The following is a 15,826-nucleotide window of genomic DNA, read 5'->3' as shown; positions in this document are numbered from 1 at the left end:
GCCGACCCTCGGACACGCGCCTCTTCTTCCTATTTGGCGCTCAGAGCTGCGCTGACGTCTGCCGCGCGCAGCCCGCGGGCGCGCGCTTCAGCCCGCACCGGGCCCCGGTGTCAGACGGTGAGAAAACCTGCTGTTTCCGCTGTTGTTGGACACATTTGCACAGTTTGAACAGCCCGGCGCACATCGCTACACGCTGAAGCAGCAGATGCTCCACCGGAGAGACACATGTTGCTTTAATGGAGGGCGGGGTTTCGCCTACATGGGCGGGCTCTGCGTGACAGCAGGAAGAAGGCTGGTGACCGGCAGCTGGATCCAACCCTCACAGCCGGCTGTCCTCTTTGGCTGCTACTCCGTCTGGAAATCACCGGCTCTATGGCGACCAAAGGGATGAGCCTCTGCCATGTGTGCTGCCTGCTTCTTTACGCTATCGCGGCGGTGCTGGCGGGGTAAGTGGGGCTTTGCTGTGCCGCTGGAAGCGGTGAAAGGAGCCTCGGCAGGTGGTACACATGTTCCACTGTGATTGGTCCAGAGCTGCCCTACATGTGTGCAGCAGGCTGACTGGCCGAGCTAACCCGCTAACCGCTGCCTCCTTGGGCTTCTTTTAGCTCTCACAGACCGCAATTTAGGACGAGCTAGCTTAGTTAGCCAGGAGCTAAAAGCCGGCTAGCTAGCTGGCTAGCTGGTTGGCTGTCTGACACACTTGGCCTGGACAATTTGCTCCTCAGTGGCGTCCATAACACCCCCCCCTCTCTCCTTCTCTCCCTCTCTCTCCCTCTCTCTCTCTCTCTCTCTCTCCCCCTCTCTCTCTCTCTCTCGCACAGGCGAGACTTCTACAAGATCTTGGGGGTGAGTAAGAGCGCATCAGTCAGGGACATCAAGAAGGCCTACAGAAAGCTGGCTCTCCAGTTACACCCCGACAGGAACCCGGACGACCCCAACGCACAAGACAAATTCGCGGACTTGGGAGCAGCTTACGAGGTGTGTGTTTAAAGGTGTTATCGTGTGCTTGACAGGTGTGATAGCCGAGGACACTTGTTGTCTGAACGCCTGGCTTCACTGTGGTGGACATATGTGATTGTGTGCGGAAGATACAAAAGACTCTTGAGCGCTGGCTACTCGGTTGTCGTTGGAAACCGAACGGCCGCTCTGATTGGTCGGTTAGACCGTGTGGCTGCATCTGATTGGCTGTGGCGCGGCACAGCTGGCGCTCAGGAAAACCAGACGTGGATGAGTGGGAGTGGATTCAGGTCAGATGAGCAGGTGTGTCCGCTTCAGATGTTCACACGGAAATAACTGGTTTGATGGACAAGGAGTGGACACACTTAGCACATAAACATCCGCTCAGCATGCTAATAACACCAAGTATTATTATTATTATTATTGGTAAATCTGAGCCTCCCATCACCAATACTTGTACAATATGTAGAAAAAGACAATCACACAAGGAAAAAGGTTAAGATGAGAATCTGAGAGTAGGTGATGATGATGATGATGATGATGATGATGACAATAGTAAGAGTCCTGTGTTGTAAAATGACAAACAGGGTAGAAGGTGCAATGTTTGCTATGCTGTATGTTTTGAAGTAATCTAAAAGTATTCAGATTAGATTACTGACAGTTTTTTTTTCTTTTTAATTACAAAAATTTCCATGTAATTTGTAACTGACTACACTTGAATGTAATCTGACCCACTGCAAATAAAACCTCCATCCTTTTAATATCAGTAATCAAGCTCTGTTCAGAGAGGTGTGGACGATGTTTGAGGCAGTGTTATGTGTTGCTGTATTGGATTACATCGGACTGAAAAGCTGTTAAATGTCACTGGCTCCACGTGATGTATGAAACACAAAGCAGACTTTGGCCGCTCTGTAACTGACTGGTTGTTTATTTGCAGGTGCTGTCCGATGAGGAGAAAAGGAAACAGTATGACGCGTATGGAGAAGATGGACTTAAAGAGGGTCACCACGGCTCCCACAACGATATCTTCTCCAGGTTGGTTTATGCACAGTGGCAACAGGACACTTCACTGTATGCAGCTAAATGGTTCATTTTGGTCAATAATTTTATTATTCATAGTTATTTGAGGTGAATAGAATTCTGTTTGTGGTGCTCGCAGCATTAAAAATGACATTTTAAAGTTAAACAGTCACGTGTCTTTAACAGAACAGTCCACATACAGCAGCTCACTGTCAACAGTCCACACTGGAGCTATATTTTTGCCAAAGACGGGTCACTTCAAAACCGTTGGAATTGTTTTCTATGGAGTACAGAGAATAATGGATCACACCCACTGGAATTCTGAAAGAAAGTGTTGCTCTTAAATTATTTATTATTTAAATTAAACATTTTAGCAAGACGAACCAGATTCCATTCAGAAATCCGAAACATTTAATCTCAAAACCTGGACTTCTTAACTAAAGCTGGATACCTCTAGTGACTGACAATATTTAAGGAGGTTTTTTATTAATTCAGGTGAACCAACGCTTTGGGGAAATTAGTCTATAAGATCCACATGTGTTTCTGGGATATTTGTCACAAACATGGAAGTTAGATGTACCAGCATTAGTAAGAGACTGTAGCAGATCTGTGACTTGTCTGCTGATCTGTGACCCAATATGATCAATTCAAACGGTGACTTCTGTGATCTGTTGCAGAAGTATTCCACCGTAGACAGACAGAACGCTGCTAAATCAAATCGCAGATGAAAGAGTGTTTTTCGCCCGTGTGTGAACTCCTGCAGTCTACTGATGTTACTGCCGCTCTCACTCCGCCCTCCTTCTGTAGCTTCTTTGGTGACTTTGGCTTCATGTTCGGAGGCAACAGACAGCAACAGGACCGGAACATCCCCAGAGGAAATGACATCATACTCGACCTGGAGGTCACGCTTGAAGAGGTGTACTCTGGGAACTTTGTGGAGGTGAGCAGAAACTCCTGTTCTCTAGATGAACAACCTGCACTCCTTTTAGTATCCATATTTGAAGTTTGTAAAAGGGAGTGGAACTGTGTGTGTGTAAAACTTTCACATCCTTTAAGTAGTCAAACTGCAAATATGCTGATTTATCATTTGATTATTTTAAAAAGAATTTCTTCTAAAGAACTTTTGTCGCACAGGTCATACGTAACAAGCCTATAGCCAAAGAAGCCCCCGGCAAGAGGAAGTGTAACTGCAGACAGGAAATGAGGACGACGCAGCTCGGACCCGGCCGCTTCCAGATGACTCAGGAGATGGTGTGTGACGAGTGTCCCAATGTAAAGTAAGTCATTGCTCGAGGCACAACTCCTTACAACCCAGACTGATTTTACAACTTCTGGAGAATTTACAGTCCCTGAGTTCAAAAGTCCCAGTCTAAAGCTGCGTCTGACTCATGTCCAGCCCAGTCGGACCTGGTACCCTTCTACTGCCTCTGATCTCACGTCGGTGTTAGGCGTCTAATGGCAGAGTGTTGGTGTTCTGTCTCTATCTTGGTTTGTTCAGCTTGAACATTATTCTCTGACTGTCCTCAGGGGCCTCTGTGCCTCAGTGTTCCCTCTATAAGTCAGAGCCCACCTGGAAATGTGCGCTCGTGTCCCTGCCTCAGATTACGCCCACATCCAGCCATAAATAGACAAGCACCTGATAAGTGTTGATGCAGAGAAATGAGCATCTGATCAACAGCTGGTCACAGAGGCTCAATGTTTGGGACACAGAGCCGGGGTGCTGGTGGGTGCTGCAGAGGGGAGAGAGCACGAGCTGTTCAGAGGCTGTGACGACGTGGAGGTGAGCTGACTGGAGAAGGCAGAGTGTGTGTCTCTAGTGTCAGTACAGTGGTGCTCACTGAAGCCGGTTTGGCTTCATTTCAACGTCTCCTGTCTCTAAGTTTCTCTAAATATTTGTACACTTTCTCATCAAGAAAGATTCTAAGTCATGCATAAAGAGAGGTTTCAAGCCTGGTTTGTTTTTGTTTTTTTGGTGCATACGCAATGGTTTTAACTTGGCCCCTGGTCTTCTTAGATAAAAAACAGAAAAGATTGAATTAAGTTTCAATCTTTCAAAAATTCTTTTTTAATTTATTTTCTTTTATTTTTCTTGGGTCTCTTTGGCACTCGAACCTTGTGTCACAGGTCCGAACACGGACACGTGAAACCCTCTAACCTATTTCAGTCTGTACAGAGCAGTGCAGGTCACAGCTCACAGTCAGCAGATGTTGTTTCTTAGTGTGTGAGGCTTATAACCCCAAATCTCTGCCCATCTGACCAACCTATCGCACTCAGAGCTCTGAGGCTTTTTGCTCTGACCTTTGGTAGAAGACTGCATTCAGTTTAGCTGGTGTACCTAATAAACTGGCCACTAAGTGTATATTAGAAGTAAACTTAGGAGACGTAGTACACACTTGAGCTCCCAACACATGTTTTCTGTTTGTGTTCCTGCCTGCAGGCTGGTGAATGAAGAGAGAACCTTGGAGGTGGAAATTGAGCAGGGGGTGAGAGATGAAATGGAGTACCCTTTCATTGGAGAAGGTAAATCTATGTAAAGTAAAGTAAAAATCCTTTTTGCTTGTTCTTCAAATGTTACCTCTTGTTAACACGTGGTAACATGTGACCACAGGGGAACCTCACATCGACGGTGAGCCTGGAGATCTACGTTTCCGCATCAAAGTGTTGAAGTAGGAATCGGCTGTGTTATTTAGCACCATATGTATACTGTCAAAATATCAGATGAGTGACATGCAGTTGCCTCATGTGGGGATGCTTTTCCTTTTAGACACCCAGTGTTTGAACGCAGAGGAGACGACCTGTACACAAACGTCACCATCTCCCTGGTGGAGGCGCTGGTCGGCTTTGAGATGGACATCGCACATTTGGACGGACACAAGGTTCTGTACATGGAGCTGCCCTAGTATGGGACGTTTGGTTGAGAAGCCAGACTGTTTAGTTTCATACTACTGTAAAAGAGGAGTATGTTGTAACACTGAAACGCTGCATCCATCTTTGCCTAACAGGTCCATATAGTCAGAGACAAGATCACCAAGCCCGGCGCTCGAATGTGGAAGAAAGGAGAGGGCCTGCCAAACTTTGACAACATCAACATCCGGGGTTCCCTCATCATCACCTTCGATGTGGAGTTCCCTCAGACACAGCTGGATGAGCAGCAGAAAGACGGTGAGGATGAAGGAGGTGTCGAGGGAGGGGCTGGGACGCAGGTCCTGACAGGGAGCTTCTTTACTTCTCGACTTACCTTAAAGGGAAGCTCCAACAGTCTGAAAGACGGCAGCCTTTACCAGGCAGATACTATTGGTTGTACTGCAGCACTCGGAGCCCCCGCTCACCAGTAACTATGTGTTACATTTTTATTTTTAAAGTGAAGTCTGAGACTGCTCTCTGTTATTCGCTTCGATAACATGCCGTAGCGATGGGCTTAGTGCTGTGAAAGGTGTCAGCGTCAGTGCTTTAAAGGGTTATTAACTTGATTATTGATAAATATCAGTTCTCAGTTAGTTTCCTGGAGGGAGATTCTCAAAAAAACAAGGTTTTAGCTTCTCCAGTGTGAACCTCTGCTGCTTATCAGAAACACAATCATTTGGGGTTTTTGAAATGTTCGGGCGAACTCTATGAACATACCGTGAGCCGTTGTCGGTTTTTACTAAATAAATAATTGATAAATTTAAGAAAATCATCAGATACATTAATAATGATCATGCTCATCTGTTCCAGGCCGAACTATAGTGTGTGTGTACCAAATTATGTCATGGTAAGAGGGAAGCACATGTTCATCCCATTGAGTCAAACTATTTTGATCAAATTAAACTCATCAGTCATTCACACAAAAAGCTACAAGTCATAATGTGATCATCTCTCCCAAAACACTGAGACGGTACATGTGAAAACATACACTGTGTCTGTGTCTGTGTGTGTGTGTCTGTGTGTGTGTGTCTGTCTGTGTGTGTGTGTGTGTCTGTCTGTGTGTGTGTGTGTGTGTGTCTGTCTGTGTGTCTGTCTGTGTGTGTCTGTCTGTGTGTGTGTGTGTGTGTCTGTCTGTGTGTGTGTGTGTGTGTGTGTGTGTGTGTGTGTGTCTGTCTGTGTGTGTGTGTGTGTGTGTCTGTCTGTGTGTCTGTCTGTGTGTCTGTCTGTCTCTCTGTCTGTCTCTCTGTCTGTCTGTCTGTCTGTCTGTCTGTCTGTCTCTCTGTCTGTCTCTCTGTCTGTCTCTCTGTCTGTCTGTCTGTCTGTCTGTCTGTCTCTCTGTCTGTCTGTCTGTCTGTCTGTCCTGCTGACAGTTGTCTTCCTGTTGTTGCAGGCATCCGGGGCCTCCTGAAGCAGAGCTCGGTACAGAAGGTTTACAACGGCCTACAAGGATACTGACAGACTAACAGACACAGCCTGGACTGAGTTATCTGCCCCCCCCAAACACACACACACACACACACACACACATCAACAGGAGGGCGCTCCGTCACTCCAGCCAGGGTGTATTTATTATTTTCAGATTTTTCTCAGGATGGCTTGAATCCAATTAGTTTTAATGTTCTCCAGTTTGACAGCTGTGGCACAGATGCAGATGTTTTATTTGAAGTGTATAGATGGAAAGGATGTCGTGCCCTTGTACTCTTTGTCCCTACATCACATTGGAATTAGGCCTTTTTGTTTGTTTTAAAAATCACAGTGACTTTTTTTTATCCCAGTGGAGTGCTGACATGCACCTTTCTGGGGACGGTCTGACGCTCACTCTCCCCCCACATCTGCTGAAGGAGGAGCTGCTGACAAACTGGCCGGCTGAACAACAAAATGCCCTCCCATCCTTCAGCCCGTGTCGGCCAGTCGCTCCGTCTGCTCACGTGTTTGATCAGTTCTATGAATGTAACGGCTTCACCTGCTGAGGGATGAAAGTTTCTTCTGTTTGTTTTTGCTCTGGTCACATTCCTGGTCAATGACACGCTGTAAATAGGGAGAAACAAAGCTCGTCTGTTTGTGGCGTTCTAGCTTTCCTAATTTATGTTTGTGTCTGTTTCCATTTCACACGTTGCAACAGGAGAACTGTCACCATTGTACACCCCCCCCTGGGTCACTGTGACAAGAGTTGACCTCTTACAATAAACAGTGAGGTTTTGTTATTCCGGAGGGAGGGGGACGGTTTGCACGTCCTCCAGCGCCACTGCGGGAAACCTTTGTTTCACACACCTCTGAGACTCTCCCCGTCTGGGCTGAATACCTCTGACTTAAAGGGACTTCAGACCAGGAGTATCAGCCTCCCTGTTGGCCATCGCTGTTCCTGACTGGCAACAGTTTGGTTCCTAACTCAACGCTGCCTCCCAGTCTGAGAGTGTCACGGCCTTAAATGTGAATATTTGGCCATTTTTACTGGGTGTTCTATGGGATAGGGGATGTACTTTTGACTGATGAAATAAAGATTTCTACAAAGATGATGAGAGTTCATCCCCAGACTCACCAGCAGATGATGCCAGAGTGTCGCTAAAGGCCAGCAGAGAGTAGCCCAGAGTGTCTGCACAGAGGTTCACATGTGATGGAGTCATGGTGAAAGAGCTGCCTCACATGGACAACAAAACCCAGACAGAGGGCTACATGCTACATGTGCATCAGGTATTCCTGTGTTCCATTAGAAAGGTGTGTCTGACCTGCGTTATGGTCAACTGTAAATGAAACAAAACATTTAAAGCTCCACTGTTTGACAGGTTTATGAGGGACATCGCCTAATAAGTATATCTATATAAGTCAAGATGAAACCCCCCTGTGTCAGTGGACGTTAATGTACCTTTATCTTTATCTTTATTTAGACTGTTGGACTGTTTAAAGACTGTTATTGGGGAGAAGCTGTAGTTGAGGCCCCCTGGGGGCAGTACAGTCGGCCGTAAACACATATCACCACACAGTGCCTCTCTACACATCCTCACCTGATGGATGTGAGAGCACTGTTCTTTTAGCTCTGTTTTGGGCTCCATCAGCTACTGAGGGAAATATCTAGTTGTTGAAATGTTAAACGCTCCATCATGTGCTGGCTTTGTGTGCTGGGCACGTGGCCCTGTGTAAACTAAACCGGCACACATGTGGGCCATAAAAGCAGAACAATAAGGTGAAAGATGCTTAAACTCTACATCGGGGGGGGGACTGCAGACTGGTGTGCTAATTCTCTGTGGGTTTGACACTTTTCACGACTCCTTTCACGTTCCACATAGGCAGGAAAAAAGCTCCAATAAACCAGGCCGACACACTCGGCAACTAGTCGCTGAGCACACTGCAGCATTTAGCAGCATTCACATACGGAAGAATGCACCTTTAACATTAGGAGTCACTGAGGGTGCTGCGCTGACCTTAGTTTGAAGATACTGGGGGGCAGCAGGGCGGTCAGCTCACCCTTCTTAGTAATAGATTGATTTCTTCTATTTTTTAATGAATATTTTTATGGAAAAAAAAAACCCAGTGTCTCCAAATCAATGCCAGAAGTTAGAATTGCACAGGTCACATAGACTCACCTTTAGTGCTCAGTGATAGGAGAAGGTGTGTCCTCTTGGTCCAGCACAGTGATGTATTTCAGTTTTGATGTGGGATCACTGGGTCACGTTACATGTAAGCTAGTGGGGAAAATAGGGATGAATTTTGAAAAAGAAAATCTTTTTGATTATTTATTTATATCAAATCCGATATAAAGAGGCGCGTCCTGTTTGTCCAGTGTAGTTATGATTTATATACTAATGATTTAAATATTCTAATGATTTAAACACTCAAAGTTCTGATACTCCTGGTCAGTATTTCAGTTCAGTCACAGTTTTATTTGAGTTGACATACTGGAGTATTTGCTTTTAGAAAATACTTTGGTATTCAAAAGTACATTTTTTAAAGTTTGGCATGATGTGCAGCAGTGATGTAGTGATGTGGTGGCGACACACTGGAAGCGGGGATGAGGAGGAGGAGGAGGAGGAGGAGGAGGAGCTGTGGACGGTTTTTCTCCTGTGACAAACACAGCACACAATCACATTAAAGAAAAGAAAAGAAAATTCCTGCAAAATAACGAGAATAACAGCCACTTGGATTCAAAAGTACAATGTTTGTCTTTCAAAGAAAGTCAGAAGCTCCTAGAAGAATGAATACTTGACGTACAGACACTTGACAAATGTACTCGTGCACCACGTCACTGTGGATTTGCAGCCCTGGGTCACGCTACATTGAAGCTACTGGAAGACAAAGATTTACAGAGGTGTGCTCTCTGTGTCGAGGTCTGGGTCACATTGCACTGAAGCTATTGGAAATAAATCAAGAATTTTTCTTTCTATATAAAAAGCACTCAAACCCAGTATTAAGAGGTGTCCTATTGTTCCAGGGTCATAAATGGTGTAGATCTGGGTCACATTACATGGAAGCTGTGGAAAAACTGTGAACTAAAAAGAAATGTGCTGCATCAAATCCATTCAGGACCATTTTTACTCTGATGCTGTCGAGCCAGCCGATTAAAGAGTAGTTTATTGAGGGTCCCTCAGACTGTGGGGGGGTGAGCTGACTGTCCTCCTGCTGCCAACAGAGGGGGAGAGTTAGGACGAAGTGTGGACGTCTGCCCACTATCCAACTTCAAACTAACTTCAGTGCAGTAATGAGGGTCAAATGTTAATGTGTGTGTGTGTGGTCCATGTGAGAGGGGGGCGACCCCTAACGTGCCGTGACCCTGTGACCCCCTGTGGTTATCACTTCCCTGTTTTACTGTAACGGCTGTCATCTTAACACAAGTGGTTAAGTGGCCAAGACATAAGGCGTGCCACTCCACACACACACACACACACACACACACACACACACACACCTAGTGGCTGGGGGGACTGTGGGACAGGCATGTGTGGGGCAGGGGGTGTCCACAGAAACATACTCCAGGTGGTTAGTTCATGTCACAGACTGGGTGTGCAGTAATCTCCCACGTGCAGGTGTTGTGCATACTTATGAATGACTAAGTGTGTGTGTAGCGTGTGCATGTGTGTGTGTGTGTGTGTGTGTGTGTGGCCAGTCTGTGTTTGTAATGAACTCCCACAGAGATAGCAGGGCTGTGGTAAAGGGAGTTTCCTCCCCGGCCCACCGCACATCCCAGAGTCATTTTCAGACTGACGAGGCTCCAGAGAGGAGAAAAGAAGGTTTGTGATGCAACTCAGATAAAACATCCCAGTGTGTCACCTCACAGTTCAACGCTGCTGTAATTACATCCTAATAGCACCAGTGGGGCTCAGACCTCTGAGGGCCACCAGCACACACACAGTCTGTCTCCTCAGTCTGTTGGCTTAAAGTCACCACTGATGTCTGACTGCTCCTGTTCTAATGCCTTATTTATGACACAACCACAGAGTGTGTTCCAGGAGAGAGAGAGAGAGAGCCCACATCTCCAGTTTTGGATTCAGCACCTGAACAAAGCAGGCGTCCGTGTTGTTTGTTCAGCTCATCCAAGTCAGACAAAGTGCCTGTCTGTGACCCTCTCTATGAGACATGGCTCTGAGGAAAGAGTTATGTTGGGGATTTACCAGTCATCCACAAATAATATCTCTTAACCACTTGTAATTACAAATTGTAGAGCACATGAGGGCAGCATTGCCTCTTCAGTCACAACCCTCCCTAAATCACTTTTTATTAACCACAACTCTCATCAGAGGCCTTCGTAGTTTGAGTGAGTGTGTGTGTGTGTGTGTGTGTGTGTGTGTGTGTGTGTGTGTGTGTGTGTCTGCGCACGCACATGAGAACGCCTGCACTTGCCAGTTGTTGATGCAGATAAGCACAGGGATCACACTTGACCCTGAGTGTAATGACTTATAAGCGTAGCTGCAGGGTTAAGAGAGGCACAGGCTAAAGGAGGGCTAATTGAGCAATCTGTGTGTGTGTGTGTGTGTGTGTGTGTGTGTGTGTGTGTGTGTGTGTGTGGTGGCGCCAGTGGGTGTTTTGACCTGCTCTGACTCAGCAGCGTGCTCAGTTAATGGTGCCTGACTTGTCAGATGCAGCACAGGAGCATTATTCTGAGCAGAACAGAGAGACGTTACAGTGGCCTTCCAACAGCATTTTGTTATTTTACCGTAGTATCTCAAACACATAATTACATTTCTAGAAATCTGCAGGGAGACTGACAAGCAGATCTCAGTGTTAATGCCTCTGTTATGACCTGATGTGAAGCTCTGCTGTGTTTTCTGTTAAAGTTTGTAAAGAGTGTGTAGGAATGATGTACCTAAAGATCTTCGCTCCTGTTCTCACTAACTGTTCTTAAAAAGGCGAAATGATGAAAACGGCTGATGGTTTAATTACTTTTTCCTGGTTTAATTGAACATATTCCATTTCTATGACAGCCAAAATAAATTAAAAATAAAGAAAACAACAGCTTTGTCTTTCCTCACACACCAGCTTGTGTTCAAGGTGATGTCTGCTGAGTAACACTTTAATTAAAGGATGGTTCCAGCACATTTATGTTCCACAAACAGCCCAACATATAGAGAAAGAGCTTAAACAGGAAGTTAGAAATGTCACCTTGTTAAAAGAGTGTGTTAAAGGATAGGTGTGTGTGAGGTGAGCAGGACATCTGACCGTCTTCAATGTGTGTGTAGTTATTGATGGCGTGAAGCGCCGACACATGCCAAGGCCAAGGAGGACAGCAGGAGAGGGGGGGGGGGGGGCAGGAGGGAAAAAAAGGAGTCTGCCCAAAATAAGAAATGTTGACGGACAAAGCCTACAATTTGTGGGATCTGAGCATAAAGCAAACAAAGGGCAGCTTTTGTAAGGAATAATGCATGTCAGCCGTATCCTTATCCCGCCACAGCTTTGAACACTGTTGGGGACGTCCATTGCTCCACTGTGTATGTCGTGTTGCTATATTAAAGCCAGTCACCTCAAAGGGAAAAGCCTCAACTATTCAACAACTGAATGGTGGGGCTCTCATTATGGCCAGTGTGGGCAGGAAAAAGTGGCTTTGGGGGTTTTCAATGCAGCGACTTAAAGCCCTCCTGTTAGCTAGGACGAGCTGCTGTTTATCCCCCGTGCCTTTCTGGGGGCTAAACATAGTCAACTGTCATTATGGATCTCACTCTCCCTCCTTTCTCTGTCTCTCCTTCTCCGTCCTCTCCCTCGCTAACATTTATTTATTTCTCTCCCAGTCTTGTCGTCTAATGACCCGTGTTGTGTTGTTGTTTGAGAGGGCTGATGGCTCTCCGCTCTCCCACATCCTGAGGAAGAAAAGGGGCGGCTGGGATACCGGAGGGCGAGCGCGGGACAAACAGTGCTGCAGACCACCTATATGGATGAAAGCCACAAGTCTACGGACGGCATTCCGTAGGCAACATAAAGCCGGCGATGTGGCGCTGAACATGGCATCCAGCAGTCTGTATGTGTACATGGCCAGCAGTCATCCTTCATAAAAGAACCACCCTCACTGTTGTCCCTTACAAAAGCATTTTTATTCAGCCCATCAGCGTCAGGGGCTTGGACGGTTGGCAGAGCGGCTTCCCAGCAGCTCCGGGGCCACGTGAATGGGGGCATATTAGAAAAACTGTGTGCACAGTATATGAAATGATGTAAATATGTATTAGCGTGTGTGGAAGGTCAGGAGGGTGCGTGGTGGAGTGCGGGGGAGACCGAGGGAGAGGTGAAAGCGGTCTTTGTGTTTGGAGCAGAGCCCTCTGGTGGACCCTCCCCTCGGCGCGGGGCAGCACAGGCCCCGTGGTGGCAGATCACAGTTAATAACTGTGCGGTGGGCTGTCAGAGGCACTTAGTCTGACGCTGGGCAGGCCAGGCCGGCCTGGGCCCGCATACATATACAGCCTGAACCTGGACCAGAAGGAGAAGAGACACAGGGAGGGACACAGGGAGAGAGAGACAGGGAGAGAGAGAGAGACAGAGGGAGAGAGAGGGAGAGAGGGAGAGGGAGAGAGAGAGAGAGAGAGAGGGAGGGACAGAGAGAGAGACAGAGGGAGGGACAGAGGGAGAGAGAGACAGAGAGAGACAGAGAGAGAGAGACAGAGACAGAGGGAGAGACAGAGGGAGGGACAGACAGAGAGAGAGAGAGAGAGAGAGAGACAGAGACAGAGAGAGAGACAGAGGGAGGGACAGACAGACAGAGAGAGAGAGAGAGAGAGACAGAGACAGAGAGAGAGACAGAGGGAGGGACAGACAGACAGAGAGAGAGGGACAGAGAGACAGACAGACAGACAGACAGAGGGAGGGAGGTGGAGACCTGCAGACTCTGGAGAGAGGATGGGTTCATGAATGAGACAAAGCCAACAGGACTGGTTGTGGATGTGTCTGACAGGCATGAGGAGGGTTAATACCTGGGCCGAGGCCACACTCAGCTCAGGTGTCTTCTGTTCCAACCGTACTGCAGCGTTAAGGATCGGCCCATATTTTCATACGCACACATGGTCGTCGTAACAGTTTGTGGTCGCCGTAAATGTTCCCGCTGTCCACGCTGGACACCCAGAGTTTCCCCTCTGTGCATGAGAGGTGTGGGGGCGACAGAACCCACGGTCCTGCTTTGTGCAAATATTCTCTGAATCAAGTTACAGCGTCTTTAGGACAAAATTCTCTAGTGCTGCCATTCCTCCTGTGCAGCTCAGCAGGAAACCACAGTCCACGAAGAAACAAAGGTACTAAGATGGTGCTAAATACAGGGCAGGTCTGAAGATCATCTACTTGACTTGTCTAATGTCACTGCTGAAGCCTCATCTGAGCTTCAGCTGAAGTGTGGATTTAACGGGTTCTACAAGAATTAGAACAACCACAGCAACCAGGATCTGTTTCCATGTTTCCATGTTTCCATGTTTCCATGTTTCCATGTTTTCATACGGGCATGTGTGCATTGTTTTGAGACTGGAAAAATGTGGAACCATCCTTTAATTAATAAACTAGAAACACTCCAATGGCCCATCACTGGCTGGTCAGTGCAAGAGAACACAACCTTTAAAGTAAGAGGGAAGACAGCACCACCTCCAGCCGTCAGCACCGCTCCTTATCTGAGCCTGGAAGAACCTCCACAGTCTGATCCCCGCTCATAAAGCTCCTGCTCCCTAAACCTAACCTGGGAACCGTCACGAGGATCGACCAACATCAGCCCGGCTCTTCTTGAGTGGTGTTTTATTCAGCGCCAAACAATACTTGTGGACAAACTGCCCCGTCTGTCTGTGAACTCCAAAGTCCAGCTCATCCCCGCTGACTAGATTAGATAACCCGGTTTTAAAGGCAGGGATACTGTTTGCTCAGTGACTCCTCTCTGCCCTAATAGCATCTGATCTAATGGGAGATTGCAAGCTGCCACACAGCGTCATGGCAATGGCCAAACAACACAGGGAAACAAAGCAGGGCTGAGCTTTAGTACCTGTCATTACCAGATAAATATCAGCGTCTTTGCTTAAAGCAGCATGCTGCCGTGATTACTGCCGTGATAGTGTCTGCAAAAATTAAAACATGAAGCCTTTATGGAGACTGGATTAAAGGGAGTTGCTATAATATTATCTTTTGTGTACATGAGTAGAGGAATAATCACAATCAGAGTTCCTTTAATGATCCTCAGGGGGAAATTGCTTTTTGTTTCACACAGCTCCAGAAGAATAACAATAAAGTAATGATACAAATAAAACCACCACTACTACTAATAATAATCTAAATAAACTAACCTAACTAACAGTCAACAGAGAGGTGCTTCTGTAATTCAGCCTGCCATTATTCATACAGATAGGCCGGCCTAAATAATGGAAATGCCTGTCAGTGTGGTGGCTGTGTATTTTTTAGACTCCAGCTTTGGTCACACCACAGCTCTGTTGTTTGTCCTTTGTCTTTGGCTTTTTTTTTTAAAACCAGATGTGTCATGAGATGCTCTGTATCACTACACTGACACATCAGCAGCAGTATTAGTTTGACATTTTAGGAAACAGACTTATTGATGAGAAGAAGAATGAGAGGTGGTTGTGTTATACTTGTGCTAGATATTTCCTCCAGTTAGCCAAATGCTGGTGGAACATACATAAGACATGAGAGTGGTATCTTCTCCTCTCAGTATTCACTGTCCTGGCTCTGGTTGATATCTAAATGTTTTCACGGCATCGTTGTCACACTAGCGTCGTCCGTCTTTGGAGCTTTCTTACTAACTAAGACCTAAACAAGGTTGTTGAAAGCAGCAGAGAGCTGTAAGAAGCCAAAGCGCTCCTTAGAGCTTAGGGAGCTGCCAGGTGATGATTCTCTGTGGGGTGATCATCACAAGGAAAGCTTTTCACCTACAAGGAGCAATGTGATCCATTGTTGATCCAATGAAATATTGATTACAGCCGCTTTGAATTAAAAGACTTTGGACCGGCAGCGTGGATGTGAACAGTAATTCAAAGCTTACCTGTTCCCTCCAGTGTGCGTAGGATTTCAGTGTGTGGGAGCGGGGGGGTGAGCAGTCCTGTTGCTGGCGTCTCTGGCGCTCTGTTTAAATCATCACTTCCTGTTCTCAATCCCCACGTCTGCCTATCCATCATTTCATAAGAATGCATGTGCATGTGTGTGTGTGTGTGTGTGTGTGTTGATATGCTCGGGGTCCTATTGCACCTACTCCAGCCTCCCATGGGTGATGGCGGTGGGCTGCTCCCTGAAGACACCCCTCAAATTATGGCCTAATCAGTTAGCCCCAAGAGCAGACCCTCCACAGCCCCCGGACAGGCAGACAGACCCCCAGACCTTCGGCAACCTCATCTCGCCCTCCTCCTCTCCCAGCCGCAGAGCACCCAGCCCGGCCTTGTCCCCGCAAAGACCTCTCTCCCACTCTCTCTCCCACTCTGAAATTAACCAGGTCCAGCTTCGCTTTAAGAAAAGTGTCGGCTACTCATGTCCCTCACTTATCCGCTGCTCTTGTCTG

At 46.9% G+C, this 15,826-nt stretch overlaps 1 protein-coding gene across 1 annotated transcript; it reads left to right on the top strand.

Annotated features, from left to right (window-relative positions):
- The first annotated feature begins 287 nt into the window (after positions 1 to 287).
- Positions 288 to 7,397, top strand: dnajb11 (DnaJ heat shock protein family (Hsp40) member B11). The gene is made up of 10 exons (XM_070838008.1): positions 288 to 446; positions 822 to 978; positions 1,895 to 1,992; positions 2,785 to 2,917; positions 3,112 to 3,254; positions 4,415 to 4,497; positions 4,586 to 4,643; positions 4,742 to 4,853; positions 4,980 to 5,139; positions 6,272 to 7,397. Exons 1-10 carry the CDS (start codon positions 373 to 375, stop codon positions 6,334 to 6,336), a joined length of 1,083 nt encoding a protein of 360 aa, XP_070694109.1. The 5' UTR covers positions 288 to 372; the 3' UTR covers positions 6,337 to 7,397.
- The last annotated feature ends 8,429 nt before the right edge of the window (positions 7,398 to 15,826 follow it).

This window comes from Pempheris klunzingeri, chromosome 10 (assembly GCF_042242105.1).
Source record: "Pempheris klunzingeri isolate RE-2024b chromosome 10, fPemKlu1.hap1, whole genome shotgun sequence".
In the NCBI taxonomy this organism is placed as follows: domain Eukaryota; kingdom Metazoa; phylum Chordata; class Actinopteri; order Acropomatiformes; family Pempheridae; genus Pempheris; species Pempheris klunzingeri.
Note: the sequence above shows the minus strand (reverse complement) of the source record. Positions and strands in the feature narration are given on the sequence as shown.